The sequence below is a fragment of the Chroicocephalus ridibundus genome, chromosome 1 (genome assembly GCF_963924245.1).
Source record: "Chroicocephalus ridibundus chromosome 1, bChrRid1.1, whole genome shotgun sequence".
Classification (NCBI taxonomy): Eukaryota; Metazoa; Chordata; class Aves; order Charadriiformes; family Laridae; genus Chroicocephalus; species Chroicocephalus ridibundus.
The window spans coordinates 19872189-19898967 of NC_086284.1; the positions used below are offsets into that span (position 1 = coordinate 19872189).

The 26779-nt window shown below is 39.7% G+C and overlaps 1 protein-coding gene across 1 annotated transcript in view; it reads right to left on the reverse strand.

Moving 5' to 3' along the window:
* Positions 1–5424: 5424 nt before the first annotated feature.
* GUCY1A2 (guanylate cyclase 1 soluble subunit alpha 2) overlaps positions 5425–26779 on the reverse strand; it is a 184475-nt gene continuing 163120 nt past the window's right edge. Inside the window, exon 8 of the mRNA XM_063330286.1 lies at positions 5425–25734. Coding sequence (XP_063186356.1) covers positions 25527–25734 — 208 coding nt within the window. The 3' untranslated portion in view covers positions 5425–25526. The remainder of the gene's footprint in view (positions 25735–26779) is intronic.

The following is a 26779-nucleotide window of genomic DNA, read 5'->3' on the forward strand; positions in this document are numbered from 1 at the left end:
GGCATCACTCAGAATTTAAACCTAGCCGCAGCTAGCCTCCCGCCTCGGTGAGGAGTGTTAGAACACAAGGGGGTTTATCTTCTGCCAAAACCGCTCTGCCCCTTTTCATGCCCCTTAGTCAGCAGGATTGCCATGGATAAACTGCTGCAAAAATATGATTGTGCCCCTTCCCAGGCTGGGAAGGAGTGGGCCCATAAATTTTGGAAGGATGAAGAGAAAGTGGTGGAACGTATTGAAGAGTGTCGGGCTTCACAAAAGCTCAGAGTGGGGAAAGGCAAAGGTGTGATTTGTGCGGTGTTAGGCTCCTGTTTATCTTGTGCACAACAAGAAGCTAGGGAAACCCCTGCTCCTAATCTGATTTCAGCTGTAGAATATGCAACCCTGAAATCGGAGAATGAGGTGTTGAAGTCATCACTAGCCTTTCAAAAGGAGACAGGAGAAAAATTAAGAACTCAAGTTGATAAGCTTGTGAGTGAGAATGAATGTTTAGGAAACCGGAATGCACAACTTGGGAGTGAAAATCTCCAACTTAAAGGTGAAAATCACCAACTTAAAATGTTATTGGAAAGGGTGACTGGGCTCTTAGATAAAATGCAGCCCTCGACCCAAGTCCAACAAATTCGTAAATTAATGTGTTATCCAAATTCTGGAACCCAGACCGGAGATTTTTGGTCTAATAGTGAAGATGAGGAAGAAGATGAGGAGAGAAGGACTTTTACTGTGAAATCTCGAGTCTTTCCTTTACGACCACTGATTAAAACTGAAACCACAGTTGATGAGGATGATGAGGAAGTCCGCAACACTGTGCGTACTATTCTGTGGACACCAACAGAGTTAGCGAAAATAAGGGAAAAATATTCGAGGCGGCCAGAAGAATCAGCTGTTGAGTATGTGTGGCGAGTTTCTTCTGAAGGACAAGATAGAATTATGTTGAGTGAGGAAGAAGCAGGAGACTCTTGGGGACCGGGAGTGTTTTTAACTACAATAGACGGGGATCATAATTATTCCCTAACCGCTCTAGCAGCCTTTTGGGCAGGTGGTATGGATCCATGAGAGAGGGGAGAGCCATCAGAGATTAGAGCTACAGGCTACTCTGAACTGTTTGCGGCGATACGGAAAGCAGCTTGTCTGCAAGCCATGTATGACAGAGAGGAATTTCAGAAATCCCCAATGTCAGCTGCTATCGACCCCAATCTATTAGCCCCTCTCATCCATGGTCTTCCCGATTGCCTGAAGCCATTTGTTGTTTGCCCTCAAGATCGTATACGAGAGGCTCGGGATGCTCATGGGCAGGGCCGGCGTTGCTACATGCCCATCTGGAATGAATATGTACAGGAAATAGACCAATATGGGCGCCGAATGGGCTGGGCCAGTCTAACTAGTGAAAAGTCCTCCGAACACCCCCGAAAGGTTCGCCAAGTCCGAACTCACACTCAAAACCCCAAACCGGTGGAAAGGTTTAAGCCTGATAAGGACCGGAATGAGTTGTGGCGTAAAGCCCTACAATTAGGGGTACCCCGACAGCTCTTGCACGGTGTCCCTACAGGAGATCTCCGTACACTGGTCCAATCTCTAACTAGAAAGAATAATGCGGCTGGGGAGAAAAGTCTAACCAGAGAATCCCCAAGCCATGAGAAAATTGTGCCTTCTGCACCGGAGCATAATTTGATTGATTTGTCAGAATCCCAGTCAAAAAACTCCTATCCCTGGGGAGGGCAGTGAGCCACCCTGGCCGGCGGGTACTGGCTATTCAATGGCTCTCTCATAAAGGTTCCGAACCTATTATTGCCATTCCTGTCGGACCCCGGAGGATGTCAGTAAACTTTATTATTGATACCGGAGCCCAAATGTCTGTAATCACTAACGAAACGGCACAACTTCTAGGTCTAAATCCCACCAGACGCAGAGTCAACTTCGCAGGAATTGATGGTGTGGTAAAAACATGCCCCGTTGCAAGAATTAACCTCTGGTTGCCAGGAGAGCAGCGAATGACTAGGGCGGAAGTGTTAGTGGGTGCCTCGTGTACTAACCTCCTAGGATTTGATGTGCTGCGTGGGCGAATGTGGAAATTCCCAGATGGAACTGTGTGGAGTTTTGCAGGATGCGAAAAAGTAATAGACACAGTGAAATTGAGTCTATTGGAAACTTCCATACCTTTACCTCCCTCTAAAATCAGTAATGTCCGGCAGTATCCACTGCCTGCAGCTGCACTTGCAGGAGCAGACGGGGTGGTATCAGATTTAGAAAAAAGAGACATCATTAAGAAGACTCACTCGCCTTATAATTCACCGGTGTGGCCGGTAAAGAAACCAAACAGGCAATGGCGTTTCACAGTAGATTACCGAAAGTTGAATGCCAACACTGCACCCCTCACTGCCGCAGTTCCAAATATCGCGGAAATTGTGACAATGATACAAGGAGCTGCCCATCCTTGGATGGCTGCCTTAGATGTTAAAGACACTTTTTTTATGTTTCCCCTCCTTGAGCAGGACAAAGCGCGGTTTGCATTCACGTGGAAAGGAGTCCAATATACCTTTAACCGACTTCCACAAGGATACAAACATTCCCCCACTATTGCTCATAGTCCTTTAGCTAAAGTGCTATCAGAGATTCCTGTTTCACAGGGATGTACGGTATACCAATATATTGATGACACCCTAATAGGGGGAGAGAACTAAGAAAGTGTAAAAAACATGATGGAAAACATCAAAAAAACATTACTTGATTTAGGATTGGAAATTCCAGACTCAAAGTGTCAGGGACCTGCACAGGAAGTTAAATTCCTGGGGGTCTGGTGGATTAAGGGAGCTGCTTCTGTCCTTCAGGATACCCTGGAAAAAATAGAGCCTTATCACACACATTTCATGGCATCTAAGAGATCAAGGTGGCACTGGTAAATATGGCCTAGTCTAATGGGCCATTATATTTAAATATGGCCATTCTATTTAAATTCTATTTAAATTCTATGTAAATATGGCCTAATCTACAAGAGTCCTTTGGCCACTGAGGAGCCAGAAGCCAAGCAAGTTGCACTAGAGCATCTCAAATGCAAAAGAGGTCTGTGTTTAGGAAGCTGAACCAAGTTCCCTTGCACAAATATTGATATTTAGCTTTCTTTTTCACATTTTTAAGAAAAGTCCATAGTTCAAGCGATGGCTGAATGTTGATTCTAGCACCACAAAAACCAGGAACAGGTACAGAGAATCACAGCCTGGGTATGTTGATAGATACACTAGATGACAACTCGTCCTTTTCTATCTCTTGGCTACGTTCTTAAGCTCCAACACTTTCTGCCTCCTTGGCCTAACAGAGCGAGCCCTTTGGACATTTTTAATGGTGCTATATTCTATACTCAAAGACATACTATTGCATCAGCTACACTTAAAATGTTTTATATATGCCCTTTAAAAGATGCATGGTTCACTGGAAAAGAAACAGGTTAATTAAACAATCTTATTTCCCTGAGTTTTTACCTTGCTGTCAGTCACAGGAATACACTGCTTTCCTGAATGCAAATAATCAGAATTAGGCACATTCCAGCTATGATCCCACGAGTACCTTATGCAATGACATTGATATTTCCCTGTATCTATTAGAAACATCTCTCTCGCAGTTGCATTTGATTTTCTCATATGACATTAGTGGCTATAATCATACGCTTCTCAGTCAGTACCCTTCTATCTCTTTTTCTTCTTCTGTCATTTCTAAATTATAAGCTTCCAGTTATTACAGGAATACCTGCAATTAATCCTGGCACACATTACTTATCCTTTCATCCTACTTCTATTTTATGTGGTCTGAAGGCCACTCCATTCTTCCCTTATTTCATTTGGCTCTTACTGTGTTGATAACAACTCCCAGTTTTGTGCCATCAACAGATAGTGTTTCTTCTTCCTCTGTACTAAGGTCCTTAATGAAAATATTGAATCAAAGTGGTCCTCAACTTCGGTTTCTGTTCCACTTAGCCTGTGCATCTCACGTATGCTTACATTTTAGGAGGCTAATAAAACAGAATTAAAGTATGTGATATGCTCATATATGCAGAGTGGAGAAAAGCACTTGTCTGTGTAGACCTACATGAATAGCTCCCTTATTCACTATTATTAACTAATTTTCTCTGCCTCTGTAGAGATATCAGGGAGAGATATTACATGTAAGAAAACTTAATCCTTTTTGCTTAAAGCTATTATTAACAATGTCTTAAACCTTATTAACAAACTTAAACCTGCAACGCCTGTGCTCCAGGTACTCGGGTAGAGCCAACACACAATGGAGCGTTTTCCCTGTCATGATGATGAAAGACCCTCAAGCCTTTCTTGTAAAACCAATCTTGGCCCATCGTTGGGTCTTCATTTCGTGGTTTACATGTGTTTTCCTTCCTAGGAACAGGGAGAATTCTGTGAAAGATCACATGAGACTTGTTTGTGCTGAGACATTTCAGCAGAAATCTACCTTTTTGATTTGTCCCCATATGAAGAATCACCAGATGGCCTTTCCTGCTCCAGCCAATATCCTTCTCAGAGTAAAATCCTTACCTTGTATGTTTGTTCGCAGAACACAGCCCACCTCTTTTCCACCAGACCAACTCTGATGTCCAATCCATGTATAGTTTTTAACAATCCGGTACCTTACATTATCTCCTCCTGGTGCTGGTATGACTTTCAAATTCTCTTCCTCCCGTTCTTCCCGCAGCATGTGGATCATCCTGGACTCTCTTCTTCCAGTGTCTCCCATATAAGAATATAAACCTGGACTTTTTCTTGAAAGGTCCATCTACCCAAAAACTCGTCTGCAACAATATCGAGCACAACAAAGTATTCTGAGACCTCTGGTTGATACACCCCCCCAGATTCCTGCAAGAAAGGCTTAGTGGCTTCCTGAGCTGACAACTGCATGCAGTTCAACATGTTTGAAATCAGATGATGAATCTGCCCTCCATCAGCTTTTCTAATTGCTTCTATTTTAGTCTCCGAAATGTTCTGTTGGCACTGAAAGCCACAATTTGATTACACACTCTATGAAAAAAAGTACTTTCTCTCGCATTACTTGTTAATCTGCTGCCTGTAACCTCATTAAATACCCTCCAATTCTGGCATTCTAAGAAGCATGGAACAATCATTTTCTGTCCCCTTTCACCATAGTATTCAGAGATCTTCATCATAGTCATGTCTTTTCAAACCTGGGCAATTCTTGCCCATTTAATTCCATTCTGGAAGATATGCAACAGCTTTCATAATTGTTGTCCTTGTCTGTACCCTTTTTCTTCTTATTGTATCCTTCTGTGCTGGAATTACCTAGACTGCATATGGGTGTTAAGCTGAAGGCATTCCTTACATTTATACAGTCACATAAATGAGCTTTATTGGACAAATTGAGATCTCAAAATACAGTGTTATGTTAACAGAAGAGCAACTATCCCAGCTAAAAAGACTCTGAGAATTATCTTTTTCATAATTTCCTAACACACAGTATTCCCAAATCTACTCAGAACTGACTACCACATACCAGAGTTATTCAAATTCCCACCTAAACATTCCAGAATAATTTTCTGGAATAATTTTGAAGACAGGAAAAGGCAAATTATCAGTCTCATTCTTGGAAAATGTACACTAGACATAAAACCAGCTGTGTCAAGGGCAAAAATCCCTGAAATTTTAGGATAGGTTAGGCCGTCCTTAGCTTTAGCTTCAGCCACACAAAAGCCAAGCACATTTGGTACTGAAATGTCAGAATCAAACTCCCCTGCCAACATTTTGAACAAAATGAAACTCCTTTTTCTCCCAGTAACACATTCCACAGAAAAATATTGCAACCAATTCCAGTCAATGGTCTCCTGTAAAAAATAGCAGAGCAGAATGAGTCATGTTCTCAGTTGGGGATATAGAGAAGATGAAGAAGGAATGAAAAAATGGGCAACACAAGCAGCATTTGTAAGGCTGATGACGTTACAGCATGCCAGCGTCCTTTGTTCTTGCGTTGGTAGCAATGAGCTAGTGTCGATATTTCATTGTAATGTCACCCATTTTCTATCTCTGTTATCCACGACTGAAATCTGGTTCTGCTCTGTTGTTTTACAGGACCGAAAACTGAACTATCACTGGAAGAAACTGGCCATTATAGTATCACCCAGAACAGACATTTTCTTTGCAACAATCTGTTAAATTTCTTAAGCATCTCTGCCTCAAAACTCCAAAAGTTCAGTCAAGAACAAAAGCTTTAGTAAGGTTCATGAAATGAATAAGGTTCATGAACTGTTCATAAAAAACAGTGCTTACTTATCAAGGGATACACACAATGTGTATTTAAGCATCTAGCATTCTGTTATAATGTATTTTATTAGTTTTCTTTTTAATATTACATTTGGATTTGTTGTCTAAGGTGAGGTTTGAGAGCTAGGAGTGCAAAGAAGTTCTTTTCCACAAATATCTTCATAGATTTTTTGGACTGTTTCCACTGAACTGGGTTTTAGTATATATTAATTCTGCTCTCCATAGGTAAGCTGCCAACAGAAAAAGGAAAATTTCAATGATTGATTATGACTTTTAATAGACTTTTGCATGATTTATTGATGTAAATATACTGTAAATAACTGGTTGGACATTAAAAGGCAAATGAAATGTTTTTTCTTTAACAGACAATTTGGAAATGAACAGTATAAATAGAACATAGTCATCACCACTTTATTTTATGTCATTCCAATCTACTGTCAATTTCTTTTCATATACAAATTCACCTTTTTTGTAATCTTGAATACCTAGAAATCTTGCATAATGAAACATGTTATTTACACTGTGTATGACTCACAAATAATTACAAATAAAAAGTATACAAAATGATTAAAATGTATCGTTACATGAAAAGCAAGGAAGATATAATAGATGTTCTGATTAACTATAAATGCTTACACATTTGTACATATATTTCTAATCTGAAATTCTAGATGATCTATTTGATGACTTTGATGAGGAATACTGGTTCTTATGCCTGCACTACTGGAGAGGAAGCAATATTTCCAGACATAATGAGCCGCTTAAGAAATATTTATGAAACTGCATAGGATGAAATGTAGTTATTTTAGAAAACAAAAATAAAATATTTGACATTGTAAAATATAAGCAATTTAATTCATGCCATACAGATACATTGTATATTAAACCAATACTGTAAGATGGCATTGTAAATAAACTATAACAGAGCTATAACGTCTTAAAAATAAGCAATTCACATGGCATTTGTATCATAAAATAGCAGATGTACAATATTATTTACATTGCAAACCGAAAAGATAGTAACCCCATGAAACCGCAGCAAACAAGTTGTTCAAAACACTGATCACAGACCTGATTCATAAAATATGTAGGAATGCATGTAGAATGTATGGAAAAATAAGTCCTTAGATATCTGAAATGCTGCATTAGATACTGGGTGTGCGCCTCCCATCTACAACCACCTGATGAGGTATGGCCACAGTCCCGCCACCCTTGCTCACAATGTTTGCAGAAGACCTGGCCAGAGCACACTTTGCAGGAGGCCCCCGCGTCCTTTAAGCTACCTGTTCACTTGAGCACACGCAGGACCGCAGCCTAGATGGCCCGTGTAACTAAGCTTTAAATCCAAACGCAGGTCAGGGGAAAGTGCCGTCTTGTTCCTACATGGAATGTGTCACACATCGACGTGCCGGATTATGATTCTGTTTAGGGACTGAGCTTTACCCATCAAATATAACACTTGCAGAATCGGACCACTGATGGTTTTGTACAGCAAGGAGTGTGGGATACAGTTTCAATGCTCTTTGCAGACTTTTAGGCCAAAGACTCCTATTAGCCATACTAGGAGTCACATGTTTTTGCTTTGCAAGGATTATCAGGAGGTAGGAAGTCGGTAATTGTTCAGAACACTGTGTTCCTGGCATGGCAGTACTGACCAAGGTTTTGACTGTGCTGTAACGATCTGCTTTACTTGTGAAGGCCTAGGACCGCCACAGATCAATCCTGATTCACAATAACATTTGTAGTTCCTAACACAAAACCTTGACGGAAAGTGAACCCTACTTGCTGAGTCCCAAAAGGGTATTTGGGTATTGACCATTTCAGCAACAAATCTTTAAACAATGGTTATTAAAAAGGACAGTCACCTCCCGCCCCATGGCAGTATTATAGCTACTCAGTATAAAATTTACCTATGGAAACTCAGATACGACTCCTGTGAGATGGATGATCAATGCTGACCACTGTATTTGAATGGCCTTAGTTCCACATGTGGCGAGGTTTAAGAGAACATGAATTTGACAAATGAGCTCTAGCTCACAATCCCCTTCACCTATCTTTCTTTTTTTTTCTTTCTCTTTCTTTATTGTTCCAGACATTTTTCATGAAACAACAGAGAGTATGTGGTACCAATGACGTGCTCCTGCCATCTGAAATTCCAAATGCTGCAACTTCCACGTTTTATCTTAGTGTTTGCCAGACTGAAACACAGGACCGTGTGTCTGCGCTAGCTGAGCAACGTGTCAACACGTGTTGTGCCTACACACATCCACTCTACGGCGTGAGACGGGCCCAGTGCACTTGCAAAGCTGGTCTGCCCCTCACAGTAAATCCAACATATCCATACAAAACTCTTTCTCCCCTGAGATACAGAATTGTTCTGCACATGTTTGGTGTGGCCTTTTTACCAGGATTTCCAGACATCGGTCAGCCCAATCAGAGCTATTGACATTGTTGAAGAGATGTCAAAAAATTCCAGACAGATGAACAGACACAAAAAGGTATCAGAAAAGTGATGAAGCAGCTACTCTTTCATGCAGTACCATGGGAAGGCAAGTTTGCAACGTACTACCAGATGCAGTCGCAACATATGAGAACTCAAACAATGCAAAGACACAGACTTAAACTATTTTTTTTTCCATTTTAACAGATGAGAGGGTAATAATAAATGCAGTCTGGATGGTATCTTGAGCACCTGGCAGTGCAACTGAACTGGTACTTCTCTTATCATGTTATTGCAGCGCTTAGAAAACCAAGCTCTGTCAGTTTAACCCAGTGACTGAGCTACATTTGTGGCAATGTAACTCTTTTTGATTTGAAGATCTATTGACTTCAAATGAGAGCATGCGGGCGAAGAAACAAATATTTTATCAGCAACCCTTAGGTGTATCAGCAAAGTATAAAGAGAGGGGGAGGGAGGAAAAAACTTGCTATCTTCCCTATTGCACCATTTTTTTAAAACTAAGTACACGCATGTCTTGTGCGTAGAATTTCTGGATTTGTCTTAATATTCTGTCTACTTTGATCACCTCTTCAGTGACTTAGTTCTGAAATATGTAACAGAGGTATCCTGGTCGCAATTAAGAACAAAATGTTCTTCAGTGTAGTTTCTCTGAGGAAGCATTTTTTTTTCTGGGTATTGTGTTACTAATAAAACAAAAATGAATTAACGTGAGCTCCTACCAGAGGACTAGGTCAAAGAAGGTGGACACTGACTTGAAGGAAACCTGTACGATTTATGTTGTTTTGGTTTTGTTGTGTTTGTTTGTTTGTTTTTTTCTTAAATACAGATATTTTGTCCATTACAGTAAACTTCCAGATAAAATGGGAAGCAGAAGTTATAACAATCTTTTATGAAGGCTGGTGCCAGTGTCCGTGGCAAAGGCTTCATCAAATATGTCTATTATAATGACTCAAGAAACCGAGAAATGGAGTAAGCAATGCAAGATCTTCGGAACTCACTCAGCCGAACTTCAAAGGATTTTTGTTGTTTTGCTGATCACTAATAACTCATAAATGAGATTTTGGATCAATTTATCTTTATGAATCAGGTACTGCGCAAAGGTCATGCACTAAAATAGCTCATTACTTTTCCCTTTCAACTGCATTAATGGGGAGTCAGAGTAGGATGGAGCCCACCACAAGTTAACTAGAAGCATGAGAAAAGAGCATTTGTTGAATAGAAATGTTACTGTTAGTATTTAGACAACTGTCAGTATTTAGACAAGGCAAAACTTTGCTTGGTCCTGTGAAGAACAATAAAATCTGTATTTTGATTATAAACATTTATATGAATACTAGCCTAAAACTAGAGGCATTGAAATAGAAGATGTATAGTATATTGTATATTGCTTTTCTTATAGAGTGTACCTTAGGTATCTAATATGGTGACAAACAAGAAAATTTTTAGGACAAACTAAAGGGACTTCATAGTAACAAACACCATTATAGCAGGTCACACTACGAAAGCAAGGTGTGAAGTCACCACGCAGTGCAGGCATGCTATTAAAAGGTAATTTGGAGTGCTCTTAGAAGGCTGTTTTATCCTTCTGCTATCTGTTAATAGCATGCCTGCGTAAGTTTTGTAAAGTTTTTTCTTCTTGTTTGAGACCTTCAGTGGCTTTGGAAAAAGGAAGGGTAAAAAAGACAAACTGCTTGCCCTCAGTTACACTTTGCAAGAATTGTATCAGGAAAACCTACTCAAAAGGAGGAAGAAAGAGAAAATTAAGAAGTATCAATAGAAGATTAACAGAATAAGGCTATCAAACGATTGCTTCTTCTAAAGAAGGCCCAGGCTATTGGCACTGTTTGCATTTGCCGGAAAAAAAAGAAACTGCTTATCAGGAGGAGATTCAGGAAAGGCATTCACTGATCTCTCCAGCCTGCAAGACTTACAGATAGCGTCTGCTTTTCCATTTCCCAGCAACATATGGAGAAGGACCCCGTGCTGCATGGAGGCCTGTGTAAACAGTAACTCAAAAAACAGTGATTTTACAACAAGAAGAATAAACTTTAGATTACTTTTTTTTTTTTTTTCAGAAGCTCATAGGGTCACAGCTATCAAGATATACATTCTGCTATAGGATGAGCAGTACAAATGTTAAAGCTTTTAATTCACTGCACACACAATTTTCCCATGGCCTACACATATGGCACATCAATTTATTACATAGACTCATGTTCCCATAGAGGGATTAATACTGAATTCTGCTGTGTTATACTGGTGCTGTAGCCTTGAATAACTTGCTCAATGACACAACACAGGCCTGGTTTGTACAGACGTTATGCACTTCAACTGCTCGCAGTCAAAGGCATAAATGACAGAACCAAACTTTATTGTTTTGTTTTCAAGTAAATAAGTCTTTGGTTAGTAATAAATTCAGTTGGTTTGGGGAAGCAATCATAACTGAAATAGTAACTTTCAACCAGAGGTACTTACTGTAACTTCCAGACCACTAAGACTACCCAATGAATCCCAATAAAGGAACTGAAACGCGGCATGTGATAGTTTGTGTGGACTCTGCTTTTGTTGTTAGGTGGATTCCTTTGCTGAACAGCTATGACAAGTAACCAGATTTGATTTTGCAATTAATCCCTTGGTTTCAGTGTGGGGAGATCTTGGCTTATATGCTTTCCTGAGCTTTTCCACCCATGCTAGCTCACAGTAAAACTCCCTGCCACATCCCTTCCCAGCAGACTGCAGGCTGATGTTTTAAAATAATGTTCAGATTGACATAGCACTAAAAGTAATCTCTCAACCATTAAGTTGACAGAAATATTGAGAGATACCACCTTACCTCCTCTGCATATTACTAAAATGGAAATACTGTCATTAATTAGATTATCCTCATATCTGTAAGAAATTTTACACAAACTACTTCAGTTCACAAACATCACAGTGCTCTAAACACTGTTAGAGCTCTAGTATTATTCAATGACATCTAATCTTATTTTAATGCTAAGCATCCTTTGTTGATAGTGCAAGGTTGTAATCTTGTTACCTAGTGCAGAACGCTTGTACAATTGAAGTTCAAGTCTCTTCAGAGAAGCTTTATATGACACACTAAAAAACTATTACAGAATTACACAAAAAGCACTTGCACCCAGGGGAGACTGATCCATTTCCACAGGAGTGCACTTTGAGGTGGTCAATCGTCACATTGTAGGGGTATCAATCATTTTTATCCAGCTTGCAAAACAGAGAAGTTTGAAACAAGCCAGGAATCAACTCTCAGCATTCATAAAGCTGAGATTAAAACTGCCCTGCACTGAACTGCTCCTTCCCTTTGTTCTGCTCTCAGTAAATGACAGACCACCAATACGTGGCTTATAACTCACTAAAAATTCCCACTCCTAAAACTGAGCATCATGAACTCAGTTCTTCATCTGAACCACCTTCCTACAATAATCCAAATTTTTACTCATACCTACAATTTACCTTCACTTCTGACCCTGTTATCGGAGCTGTTTGTGACCATCTTAGACAAGAATTAGCCCTCAGATTTCACTTTGGCAACACTGACATCAAAGGGAAAAGTTGAAAGATACAACTCTAAAACATCAATGATTAATCATCCTCTAGAGCTACCTGCAGAGGAAACAAAGATGAGCCTGAATGAACTGCCAGTTAAATCACCAATTTCAGAATTGCAGCAGGCTCCTGGAAGAAAGCTTTGAACAAGTACCAGAAGTACGAGATTTTCCATTTGTGGTTTCATGAATTTCATGGGTTTTCCATTAGATGGGAGAGTCAGGATCACAGTGACAGACAACTGGAAAATTGTTATCAGTTCTTCTAGGCGAGATATTGCATACAAAGTTCAATTTGTTCTCAAAGGCTTTGGGAAGAGATTGAACTATGACTTGATGGGCTCGGGCTGCGAAGTTCATGCCAATAACACTGGCTTGTTTCACAAAAGTTCCTCCTAATCATGAAATTATCCCACTGACACAAATATAAATAGCCAGAAGATTTTTAGTAGCATTCAGTTAATTCTCTAAAGTTGGAAATAGGGGCAGAGCAAAACGGAAAAGAGAATACAAGGATTATTTGTGGCTGTGAAACACTCGTTGGACTCTCCAGGATGGTGTGCTAAAACAGCTTAACATTTGTGTGTTGCATCAGTGGATTGCACAACCAGACTACACACAGCCTCTCCAAAACACTGTGGAATCCTGCAACGAGGAACTGCAGAATTTTAGTAAACCGGGAAAGGTTAAAATCAAATCAAGAAGGGACATAAAGTCAATCCTAGCAGTGGACCCCACCACTTTCACAAAAACACAGTATTAGTTCTCTTAGACTACTCGGACAAAAAATTCTAGTGTTATTAATCTCTGGGCTTTACTGTAACAGAAATTTGTCAACTAAAGGGATGATGATGACTATGCCTCTCACTGAAACAAGGATGGTTGCCAAGGATGCATGATTTGGTTCTAAGCAATCCCAAGAATAGATGATAATAGATCCATAATATCTCAAGATAGCGATCAGACACGGCAGTGTCCACATATTTTTTATTTTTTATTGCTAACTATTTTTCTACGTATTTAACGAGTCATATGTTCTATAAAATACAAAGTATGCCATGAAATGTGTGCGTAATGTGTAGGATGCGCAATGCAGATAACTGCTGGTGCTGCCTGTCCTGACATTTCTATTTCACAACTGAACCTTAACACTGCAGTCTTAATGGTGCACAGTGAATGCCAGACAAATGGTATTGATGCTAATTAAATCCCAAAATCAAGATTACTCTTGACCTCTCAGAATGATGACCAAAGGCTTCTGCAAGAAAGAATTTGTAAAAACAGCTCTAGCTTATAAGATATATCTAAAAGACACTGAGCATAAATACTTTACAAATATTTTTCACAGTGATTTGATTTTCTGACATAAGTTATTATTTGTACCCTACACTTGTCAATGCCTCAGATCTGAAATGCAGAGATTTTAAAAAAGGTGCGCAGAAAAGACACACCACAGAAAGAATTTCTAAAGGAAGTAGTGAAGATTACTCCTGAACTATACGTAGTTCTGAATATAAAAGTAAAAAGAATAACTTACGTCATAGTACAAACTGCACGCAACTACTGCCAGCCCTGTCTTCAGTTGAGACCCAACCTGCACCTTGCAGAACTCTTCACCTTGACCAGGCAAGCTGAGTGTTCCTATCTGCAGTGGATCACTGCTCCTTTACGTTCATATGCAGTATGGTGGAATTGCTCTGCTATAGAAAATAAATAACTAAAGAAGAATGAAGAATAAAGAAATGTTTCTTTTTTTCTTTTTTAAGTCCAAGCAAGTAGTAATAGTAATTTGCAAAATCGCAGCATAACAGAGACTTATGTAAAATGCAAATGTTTGATGTGATGAAAAATAATTATCCACTTCATAGTAAAAAAACGCTGAGGTTTGTAAAGTTGCTTTCACTGTAGCTGTCTTACTAGTTTTGGGCTTTTAGAGTTTACTTTTTATTTTTCAGTTGAATAAGTTAAGCAATAAATTATCCTCCCCTCCCCAAAGAAGATAAAAATGTTAAGCCAAAGTATCTTCTTTTTTAGTATTCAACTAATGGCTTTAACATAATGACTTTCACTTCCTAACTTAAGGTACATGACTTTGAAAAGACTGTGGTCAAAATGATTCAGCTGATAAAGCAGCAACCACAAGGTGGAACTGGAAGGTGAATAAAACAGAAGACTAAACTCTGTCATTCTTCCAGCTGGTGATTCCACTTATTTTTAATGTAATTTTATGGGTAACTTGCTTTGAGTTGAGTATTTTTTTGCTGCTTTTTGTCCAGATGGTACGATATTTTGATTTACCTTCACCTCTGTTACTGAATTCATCCTTCTCTGGCAAGCACATAATGTCTATTTTTAGCTCTATGAGCTACTAATCCAGTTTCTCTGACAACTGCAATTTGTTGGAAGAAACAACTAGTGTTACGTTGTCTCAGAGCTATGAGCCCATTCGAGAAATTATCTTCTTAGCTGACCTTTAAAGTAAGTGAGAATAATGTGCCTCCAATTCTGCAGGGTTTGGATTTCATTATCACAGCAGTATGTACGAGACGGGATGCCCCTGCTGCACAACTTTGCCTCTCTGTTTTGTTTTCCTGGTAATTATAGAAACTGTTTACTGTACATGGAAAATCTGCAAGTTTTCTCAGCTCTTGAGGACAATACTATTTCTAATTCCTTTTGTCTGGAGAGAGCGACAGTTCACAGTGTGGAGGACCGCATACTATTGCTTCTTCCCGGGAACTTTCCCATGGCTTCCCTAACCAGGACTGCGGTGAAAATCACCACACATGTCTAAGGATCAGAATGGCAATTGCAAACAGAATAGAGAAGTACAGGAGCAGTAGAGCAGAGTGGCAGCCCTGGTCCTTCCCACTCGCCTCTGGTTCAGAGCCTGACCCAAGATCCTCTCGAAGAATCTGGGGACTTCAAGTGAGTATCAACACAAGTACAATTTAGGACAGGTCAGACAGAAGCTTTAGTAACTATGATCGCAGTGAGAGACTATTCAGCTAGCATGTCCTCCTCTGCTCCCCTGTTCTTTCCCAAGTGATTGCAGAGACCAACCTATATAATGTCTCAGAAGAAAGAAAGAGGTGAGGTAAAAAAATCATTTCAATATTAAGAAACTCATATATCCATTCCTGGGAGGGATGGACTCAAATAGCTTGCTAACTGCCTCTATTCTAAGAAGGAATCAAGCAGTGTATGGAGAGACAGCTCTTGGTGGAGCCTATAGGAGTGGGACCCCAGTATTATCTTAGATCAGAAGTGGAGAGTTGGAAACAATCACAGATTGTTAGCTTTTAGTTGAAATAAATGTTCTTTTAATTAGAATAAACTTCCTAGCTAGACCTCTCAAATCTTAAATATTAATAATTTTACCATCACAACCCTTTGAATCTCTGGTTGGACCCCTTGCTCTTGCTCCGGATGTGTTTCTTTCCATGTATATTTGCTGTTCTACCCTATTACATCCTCTCATTCTTGTCAGCAGTGGAATTCATCTCACCTACAGTATGGCAGCAAATCTGAACTAGGCTTCCACCTCCACACTGCAGTCACTGGGGAGAGAGAGAACACACCTAAGGCAGTGTTCTACCTCATCCATAACACTTTCCCCAGGAACGATCGTACTTTGAGATGCCAGGATGTCTGCACTGACTGTAGAGGGAGACAACCTGACTAGCTCAGACCAGACATCATTTTTAAATACCTAAATTTAGGTCAGCTGAGTTTTACTCAATCTTGCAGCTGTTCCCCAAACCCTTGGTGCTCTAGAGCATAATGGGCCCCAGTGCAACTTGGGCAGAGCAAGACATAAGAATAATAAGCAATATTCCAGCATCAAAGACATTAATGGCTGGAACTTAGTGAAGTGCTAATATTCTAATGAGGCAACATAAATGCCATGTTTTGGGATGGCAATTCTGTCTAGACTGGGCTTTATTTAGACTTCAGTAAAAGGCACAATGCTGGCACATGTTAGGAAGCGCATATAAAGCCTTGCTTTGGGATGCAGTGTATCTCTTAATACACTCTAAACCGAGTTAAATCTAGGCCTTACCTAACGTGAACTGCTTGGCATTTTTGCAGAAGGTTCTTGGTGAAATACTGCTCTCTTTGAAATTAACTACAAACAACTGTAATGTTTCACATCTAGTTTTGCATTCAGTATCAAAACTTCTAGAGGAATTCTGAGTCCTACCTCCAGAAAAGTCAAATGATACAAAAAAGTGGGACATTTTTCTTTGCATTTTGCAATTAGAATTTTTAGACTTTCTTTTTCCCCCAAAATTTTTGTCTGCAACTAGAGATTCAACTCTTATTTAAAGTGCAAAGCAACTTTCACTCCTCTGAAAATAGTCTATTTCTCATGCAATTCCACTAAACTCTAAAGATTATGGACTATAAAACTCATCCTAATGCCTTGAGAGTTCATGACATTATGTACAGCACTTTCTTGCATTTAGCATTATACCCAGAATACCCTCTGGGTCATCCGACTTCCAAATACATGAAAGCTGAGAATCAGCAGCATGTCTATGTACAGCAGCTCTCTCCTACACACGTACCTCACTTCCTTCAGATGCTTTCTCTCTGTTGGCTTCTTATGTTTACACTTGCAGGGCCTGTGAGAAGCTTCCGGATAGTAATGCTTACACATTTAAACACTGGCAACTTGACGTAGAGATGTAATGAGAAAGTAAATCTTAGGCTCAGCTTGACACTCCCTTAGTAGATGAGCTAAATTGGAGGGATTTGGCTGGGCAGTGCTTTCTCCCTTAGGATCCCTCAGAACTTTATAAAGGTGGGTAATGAGCCTTATTCCCTTTGAGGATCAGAGCATTCATACACTCACAGCAACACATCTGGGAGCATCACCTCGAAAAAAAGGTGTAAAAAACTGCATAAATTAGAAACAATTCCACATTTCATCATACAGCACAGGTTAGCGCTAGGAAAATGCACCTTTGCTGCTGGTTAGAATTTACTTTCATACATCATTTCAAAGGAACATAAATGATACGGATTTATAATTCACATTTCCAAAACACATTTAGGTATTCAGAACTTCAGGATCATTCAGCAAAGTTAGGTTCAACCTTCACAGAAAGAGGTGGTGTTTAAGCAGAGAGAAATGGGATTGAGAACTATGTCCCTTATGTGACTTTAAAAATTTTACCTCCTCCTTCTTAGCAAATGCAAATAACCTTAACTAAGCAGCTGTGGTTTAAGTGTACAGTTTCAAAATGATTTTAACCAATCAGAAATGCCACAGAAACTTCTAAAATATATACATGTGTACACGCCTTTCTTATTTTTTCCATATGATCTGTTCTCTCAAGCAATGACTCACTTTAAAAAAAAACTCTCCTTGATAATTATTTATTCCTAATCATGTTCTTCTGCAATAATCTCAGAAACTCTGATATTGATTTAACAGTATGTTCCAGTCTCGTTAGGGAAGGAAAAATAATACCTTAGAGTTATACTGGTAATAAACAAATGCCAAAATGGATTAAACAGTATTCCTCCTCTCTGTTTACTGTTGTTTATAAAGCAGAAGTTATCCATTATATATACCTGTCTGTTTTATTGCTCACATTTATCATTCCTGGACATATTTTACATATATTACTGGTACTGTTGTTTCTAGGATGGGAGACCAGTCTTACTCAGTGGACAGTCTTTACGATATTCTGTTTACAACTAAAACTCTTTTCTAATCCTCATCTACAGTTCTGATTTTGCTCTTCCTTATTTAAGTAGCAAAATATATTTTTAGACAACTAACAAAAAGACAACACGTCACAAAATCAAATGATTCCACTACATACTCTTGTCCCCTGGGGAAGACGATGGAAGGACAAACAATACATGGTATTATTCTGACATTTAATGTTCTGCTAAAAGGTGGTTTGTTAAGGTGATAGGTGTTGTAGAAGAATCTACACAGAATAGATTATCATGGCTCTACTTATTGCTTCAGGAGTGGTCATTAGACAGTATTGCTAGGGAATAATTATCTAAAAACCAAGTAGCTCAATGTAACACCTTCTGCTAATGTAATGTTAATTTCGGGCCTACAAATTTACAAAAGCACAAAAAATGTGTGTTAATGATAACCTGGCAACTATGTCTCTGCCCTTTAGAACTTACATATTTTAATACCATCTTAACTACAGGATAACTTACATGGTTAATGTAGGCATTCTGGCATACAGTTCAGATGAAGGTGGCACAGAGGTTTTGCATAATTGGGCTAGGAGCTCAAAAGCTTTTCTAAATCACAGTCCTAATGGCATCCAGAAGTTGTGACTGGCAGTGCTGATATCATATGTAAAGGGTTCAGACATCAGAAGGAAGAGATTTCCAGAACTGCAGTAGCCCCTGTGCTTGACAGTCACCATGGCTACCGTATCAAACCTTTATTTATCCTGGAATATGCTTATCTATCCCTCTGCCACTTAGTTAGATTCAATTTATTTTGGACAATGCAAAACTGGGAAAAGCAGCATAGACTAAAAGGTTTGAGATGCAGCACTTGGGCTAGAAAGACTTTAATTCAGTGGGATCAATCTCACTTATCTTGGCCATCTTAAAGAATAGATGTCTAGTCTAAGTAAGTTCGTCATCTGTGGTCACTGAGAAAGTTAAGCACACTCAGAGATTTAGGCAGCCTTACACTGTCTAGAACAGAGGGGACAAGTGCCTGAAGCACTTACCTGTTCCCCAGTCTGCAGAGGACACTTGATTCTTGGAATGCTATAGCCCGAGTGGTCCAGAGAGCTGAAGGCAGAAGCAAGCATCCTGCAGCCGAGGCAGCCAGCGTGTCCCTCTTGATGCCCTTGCACTCTGCTGCCTCCCTGCTAGCCACAAAGCAGGGAAGACACTTGTTTCTCTGAAATCCTGTGTCTTCTCTTTTTGTCCAAAATAAAACATGTTCAGCCTCACTCTGCCTTTGGAAACTACAATCCCAGGAGCAAACAGCTGCTTTAACATCTGCCTCCATTGATCCTTTTGTTAAGGCTGCCAGCGAAGTTGCTACTTTGCATCACTTACTACATTGGCCCCTCTAATGTGAACCCCAGCCCAGAGGGAAGCAGACTGAGATGCCTCATGCTGCATTTCAGAGGCCATTTTGTTGCTATAGTGACACAGTGATACTAACCTGGACCACAGACAACTGGAGGTCAGCCTTTCTAAGCCACAGGAACAAGTAAGCATCTGCAGAGGTGAATGATCTGTTACCTATGGCTGAATTGTTACATTCCCCAGTTTCACTGTTTTGCTTGCTTTCATGCATGATTAATAACCAAGCCACAAAAGATCAATCATGTATATGAGGTTAAACAGTTTACAGAGTTTTGTTGTAAGGCTGCTCATGCATTGCAAATTAATAACATTGTTAAGGAGAAACTCCTAGCTGCATGGATAAATTTGGTGCTTGGGAAAACTAAAAACATAGAATCATAGAATGTGTTGGGTTGGAAGGGACCTTTAAAGGTCATCTAGTCCAACCCCCCTGCAGTAAGCAGGGACATCTTCAACTAGATCAGGTTGCTCAGAGCCTCATCAAGCCTGGCCTTGAACGTCTCCAGGGATGGGGCCTCCACCACCTCTCTGGGCAACCTGGGCCAGTGTCTCACCACCCTCATTGTAAAGAACTTCTTCCTAATGTCTAATCTAAACCTACCCTGCTCTAGTTTAAAGCCATTCCCCCTCGTCCTATCGCTACATGCCCTTGCAAACAGCCCCTCCCCAGCTTTCTTGTAGGCCCCTTCAGGTACTGGAAGGCTGCTATAACATGCCATGGACTCCCAACGTACTGACGTCTCCACCCAAATCCACCAGTGACAACTTGACTGCAGTCTTCTCCCTCTCTAAGGATGTGAGTGCCTGCTGTGTCACTGTAGCGGTTTTGTGTTTGCTGCAAAGAAGAGTAAGATCAGCCCTTTAATCCCAGTTATTCTTTAGATACAAGCAGCCATGTCAACAACAGATGCAAATAAGAACAGTAAGAGGAATTACTCACTATCTATGTCACATACAGTGTGCTAAAGGAAGGAAAGCAGAGGACTTTTGAAGAGCAGAAGCATGACCTAGAGCAGGAGATAGCATGCAAGGTGATGGAACTATGAACAGTAGCAGCGAGTGATCAGCTCCTGCCTCTTGAGTCTCCTGCACACTCAGCATCTTCAGTTCATCTACAGCCTCTGCTGTCACTGGCATCCTCAATCCCAGTAAAATGCAATGAATAATGTATTACCTTAAAGGAAGGGAATCAACCGTTTCTGAGTTTGACAAGCTTTTTTATGCTTCTTGTTTCGTTGCTAATTTCAGCATGTTGCTATTTCCAATATTACACTTGTATAATTTTGCAAAAGATCAGACAGAACCCAAAAAATGAAGCCAGAATCTCTGAGACTGCATCAGGACGGGGAGTTGGCTCTCCTCAGCGAGCTCTGAGTGCTCAGCAGAGGTGAGGTGGTGGCCTGAGACTGCAAGAGGAAAACCCAGAAAATGCCACAGATTTGCAATGCTGCTGTTGGATTACAGACTTCTTGGCTGGACAGTTTGCATGAAGCGTGTAACAGCTTGTGGCAGCTGAAGAATCTGAAAGCTGTCCAGCAGCTAAACTTGCCCCACAACTGGTTTCATACTCATTTGCCATTCAACACAGCAGTTTTGTGTGTTTGGTTTGGTTTTTTTTCCCTTCATTTTTAAATTGTCCGGGAGAAAGATCTATTCAGAGGCAGAAATATACAATGTGAAACCAGTTAGCAGAGTTCAAGCCTCAGTGCAGTGCTATGATAGTTTTAAATGCATGCAACATGTCATGGTTCGTCACTGCTTGATTTATACAGAAAAAAATGAAAGAGGGACGTTAACAGAAAACAAAGAAAAGGTGTTTATACACCTGACATCACTGTTGGGTGTAAGGAGGAGACAGCAATGTGAAATGGCATAGGGACACACATGAACTGCAGCAGGACCTGCTAATGAGTCAACTACAAGGATTTCTTCTTCAGAATAGGAAATTCCCATACAAGATTTCCAAGGTTTTAACGGCTTTGGATTTCTGTTTGCAGAGGCATGTTTCCAGGCTCCAAAATGCATTTCCAAACAGACTCAGATCTGAAACTAGCTGTGGGAATGTGAAGTGAAGCCAAAACCACAACCACAGTTAATGACTATTGGCTCTTTGGAATTAAAAAAGAAATATCCTGTGGGATCCTGCAAGAAAACCACACTTTGAGAGTCCTGGTTTAGCAGCAATTCTCCCATGCAGAGGCTTTTGTCTTTGAATGACAGATATTACCAGAGTGATGTAGAACAAAATTTATCCACCATTCTACCACTTCCATCACTATTTCCTTCTTGCTTTGAGTTCCTGATCTCTATGCACCAGATCACAGAAGAGCCTGTGTGATGGGGAGCTTCAAGCAGATGGAAAAATCTGACAGAAGATCTGTAAAAAGTGCTCTGGGGGACTGACTGTTGCCTCTGTTTATTTAGGCCTCATGAGTTTTGTACAAGAAGTTGGCCACTGGGTTTCCCTCTGTCATCATTCCGCGGTGTCTGGTCTCTGAACCTGGAGCAGAGGGAAGCTGCATAGAACAAGTTTGCGGCAGAGACCAATGACCCCAGATAGGATCCTTACATCATCCTTCCTTTTCCCTGAACAGGTAATATTCAGTCAGTCTCCTCCCTCCGTCTTCAGAGGGGGTGGATTTGTTTCATACAGAAACTCAAGACAGCAAATGTTGCAATTTGCAGCTAAGGGAAGAAACATAGGCATGTAAATCCTTAATCAGAGGAACAAAAGATCATCTGTTTTACAGGAAGAAAATATTAGAAGAAAATTCCAACTCTGTGATTTCTGCATACTCTAACCTCTCCACTTCATCATGCCAAGGTGTAAAAACTCTGAGAACCTTTTTATTTCTAAAAGCAATGCCAGGCAAATGAGAAAGTTTTCCCTATCTCTAAACCTAAGTGTTGTCGAAGAAATGTTGAGTCTGACTACCATCTAATGGACTTCACAGCATCAACCTTTATAATAAATTTAATTTCACTTCATAAAGGTGTCGAAGAAAATAAACTCACGACTTTAATATTAAAGGCAGCAGATGCAACTGCTAAGTTAAACAGTGCTAAGGATTTGTTTTACACTTTTCTCACACTGAGATAGAAAAATGTCCCTATAAAGCCCACACTTTTTTATTAACTTGCCTTGTTATAACACAGAAACAAGTAACACAATACTTAGCATCAGTGCTGAAGTTCTGGACATGTTACCTTTACACAAGCTTATAAAAAACAGACACTGTATATTCTTATACAGTAAATCTACTCTAATTTGGGGAGATAGATGACTTATTTGCAAACACAGTCATTGTCTCCATGGTGATGCCGACACCAATTTTCAGTTTATGCACTGATCTCTGTGATTATAAATTTCCTTATAGAATAAACAGTCTCTTGAGAGGATGAGGATGGTGATTGATAGGATTTTTTTTAGATTTCTTCTCCAATTTGCCAGTAGAATTAGCATTTATCTGTCATTTTTCATGAAAATGTTTCCATAGATCTACCAAGATTAGCCACAGAATTAACCTAGACATTTCCTATTGGCAAATGTGAGAGAGAAGCTATTGAGCTACAAGCTTTTGGTCTGTACCTCTGTTTGTTCTCCTCACACAAGACTACGGCTGGTGAGAAGAGAAAAAGAGTTTGGCCAGAGAGATTGGTACTCTGACATCAGCACCTACTGAACAATGAGGATGTGTCAGTGAAGTCAGAACAAAATTTCAATCTATTGATAGCTATTTGAAAAATATTCATTCTAGGGCACTAGGTAATGACATCAAAACCACAGCTTTATTATCTAGGAAGTGGTGTTCCTCTTCCAGTGGTGAAATGTGAACTTTGCTCCGTTTATGATTCTTGCATGTCTCCCTGGTGTTCCAGGAAAAGGATGCATGCTACATCCTGTGTATGTGCAAACTAATGGCTATAGGCTAAAACTTGGCAAATTCTCAGATCTGTAGTTTGGATGGAAATTCTGCAACCTCAAGCTCAAGCAGTTTTTGTTAAGTCATTTTTCAAATAGTAGAGCTGCAGATGCTTTTTATCAAGGAAGATAAAAGATTAACACCTCCAATCCCAAGGATGCTCTAATACTAATGGAAGAAATCTTTAACCTCAGTGTTCCTCTAGAAAGTGAGGGAATTTCCATTTAAGTAAGTTTCTGGTCTAATTCCCATACCTCTACTCTCTTCAGGCAAGAAAAACAACACACCTGCATAATAAATTCAGATGTCCTCTACATGCTGAAGTCTGTATAGATTCAAGATAGTCCTTTCTCATCCAGAAAGGCTTCATGGAAAGGAAGCCTGAAACATGTTCAGTACAGGCTAGTGGTGCCACGCTGACTTGTTCCCACTCTAACATGGGCTACTGGTCAAAGGGGAGAAATACAGAACTATCATTCCCTCCACAGAAAGATCTAACTGGATAATTTTGACATGTGGTGGAAGTTATTTACTTGTTTTCAAAAAGTGCCTCAAGTTATGACTACTAAATAGATAAGTATACTCTAATTTCTGGTCTGGATTATAGGAATTCAGAGCTTCTCATGCTTCCTATCGCTGTTAAGACTCTTACCACGGATTTCAGTGAGCTTTGATCAGGCCCACGTAAAGCTAAGCCACTTCATAATCACCGCACAAGTGATAACTAACAATCTGCAAGAGCAGAACGACATCAGCCCACTTCGGTACAACTGTAAAGACAGTACACCTGCAGAGGAAAACTGACTGACATTATTTTTGAAAAGGAAAACCTGAGAAATAAACAATGCCTGCAAACATGCCTATTAGGGGAAAGATACAGATCTTGTTTCAATTGGATTCGTTGAAGACAATAAAGCTAGACTAATTTTCAACAGCAAAGAATTGGCCTTTTTTTAAAAAAAATTACATGGACTCATCTAAATCTTGAACTGCCATTTGCATTAAACCTGGGAAAGTATTGCCTTCCCCTTTTCAGTGTTTTCAGTACATTAGATAAAGCACGGGACCTTCTAATCCAGCAGTAGAGGAAATTTTCAGATGAGCATCATTAATAACAGATAGGATTTCCAACAATCAAACTGGTGTAGGAGCAGAAGTTCTATTAAAAAAATCTAGAAAACCAGTATCCAGAGAGCTTCCAGCGTCTGCTGGAATTCCTCAGAATAAGTTTTCACAAGATCTTTTTTTTTGTAAAAAAGTCCAGGACTCCTACCAAAAATCAGTTTGGCTGATAATTTAGTGGGAAACAAGCTCCACTGAACAGAACTTTTCTGTTTGTCAACACATTGATCTACACTTTGCATTGTCCTGGAAGGACTGGAAACACAGCACTGTAGGACAAATACTGAAAGACAATGCTCATCTAAAGCTTTAGCATAAACATCAGGTAAAGAGATTTATCAAAGTGCTTTTTTTCTGTAGAATATTGATATTTTTGTTGCCAAAAAAGTCAAAAAATGACTTCTTCCCACTTGTATAACAATAAGGTTTGATAGGTAGAATGTATGAAATATACAGTAGCTTCTTCTGAAAAGCTATCTAAGCCCGCTCAGCTTACAGTATGTGGAATGTTATTATCCAGAAAGTGAAATATGTATAAAAATAGGTAAAATTCCTACAATATTTGTGTTGAATTATAATTCCTCCTGCCAGGAAGGTTACAACAGGTCTACAGTATATGTATGAAATGTTTGCTCATAAAGTTAAAAAACATCATTACCTTACTGAAGAACACATTAAATGTAGGAATGCATAATCAGAACTGACTCTCAATTCTGCTTAGCTGGTGCAAATCTACAGAGAACCATCATCCTTTCTGCGCAAAACAAAACCAACCTCTAATTTGAGAGTTGGGGTTTTCTTTTGTTTTGTTTTGGGTTTTTTTTGTTTGTTTGTCATAGAGGGGCCAGACTGAAGTTTATGAAAGAAATTCCTCTGGAAGTGGAAGTACGTTTAATTCTTTTTCGCTATCTCTGCTTTGTTTACTGACAGCAGTCACCCACCTTTTAAAATTATTATTGCCTGATATTACATGGAGCTTTTACTGCTTGTTCAGAACAAGGCAGTGAAATAGAAAGAACCTCCAACTCCCTTGTCATGACCCAGTTCTGGGCTTGTGCTTTTTGGACGAGTCTTTGATCTGCAGCAGGCCTCATAGGCTAGTCTCCCGGAGGAACATGGTGCCAATGTTGTAAGAAACCTTTCTCACTCTGGCAGATGTGATGGAGGGTTTTGGCGCCTTCTGACCACTTTTGACCTCGAGGAAGTAACAGATCCCAGGAATTTCCTTTGGAAAGTTTTCTGGAAGCTCTTCACGAGAACGAGGGATAAAAATAAAATTTTCTTCCTTTTTCAAAAGCCTAGGAAAAACAAAACAAAACAAAAACCCAAATAGAGACATATAAAAAACTATAAAACACAGTCCAGAAACATCTCTTTGGAAGAGATTGATCCTATGTAGTCTCAAACAAAAAATGAGTTAAAGGTATTATGTAACATCTAAAAAAACCCTAAACCGGGATCCTCAGCTGATATATTTTAACTTAGTATCATCGACTTCAAGGAGCTCTGTTGACTGAGATCAGCTGAGTAGATGGCCCGAGTAAACACATCCTCTGAAAATCAGCGTCAGCATTCAGAAAGTCATGTACCAGAAAGAGTACCAAATTCATAATGATTGTTATCCATAATGTATCGTGTGGCTCACTTAAAACACTCTAGTCTGGCCAGTTGTACAGAAGTTAACATTTCAGAGTGAGGACTACTATCAGGTTTCCTGCTGGAATGTAGGTATGAAGGTGGCAGTGCTTGTGAGCTCTCACAGGTAGAAGCAGAGTGGTCATTTTGTGCCCTTCTCATACGCAGTAGTATGTTATTTCATAAATTAGGTTCAAATACAGCAAATCCAGCTTCAACAGAAACCAGAATTAAATCTGACACTATTCATGAAAAGTACCTATGGGTTTAATCTGGGCCCCCTAGTTGGGGTCAAAAAGGGATACAGGTTCACAGGAGCCATGAACCCATCCTCCAGGCATGCCCACACAAGTGGTACATCACAGACTCAACTATACTGCCCTTTGCCGTTTGTCTTCTTCCTCCACAGTGGAGAAATCTGTGTCTGGATAGATCTTAAAGTTTAGGGCTTCTTTATCAAGTATCTTCCCTGAAACTAGTTGGACTTGTAAAATAAAGAAAATAACTCTATACATTTTCTTTTTGTTTCCAGTAAATTAAGCTAGGGGTATTCAGTCCCTTGCAGCGTTGAAAAGAGCAGTTTTGAGGTAATGGTAAATTCCGAGCACAGTTGGATATATAAAAGCAGTCTTCATCTTTTCCCCTCCCAAGATATTTTTTTCTCTCGATCAATTTGAAACTCAAAAACATCAGTGGGAGGAACTTTAT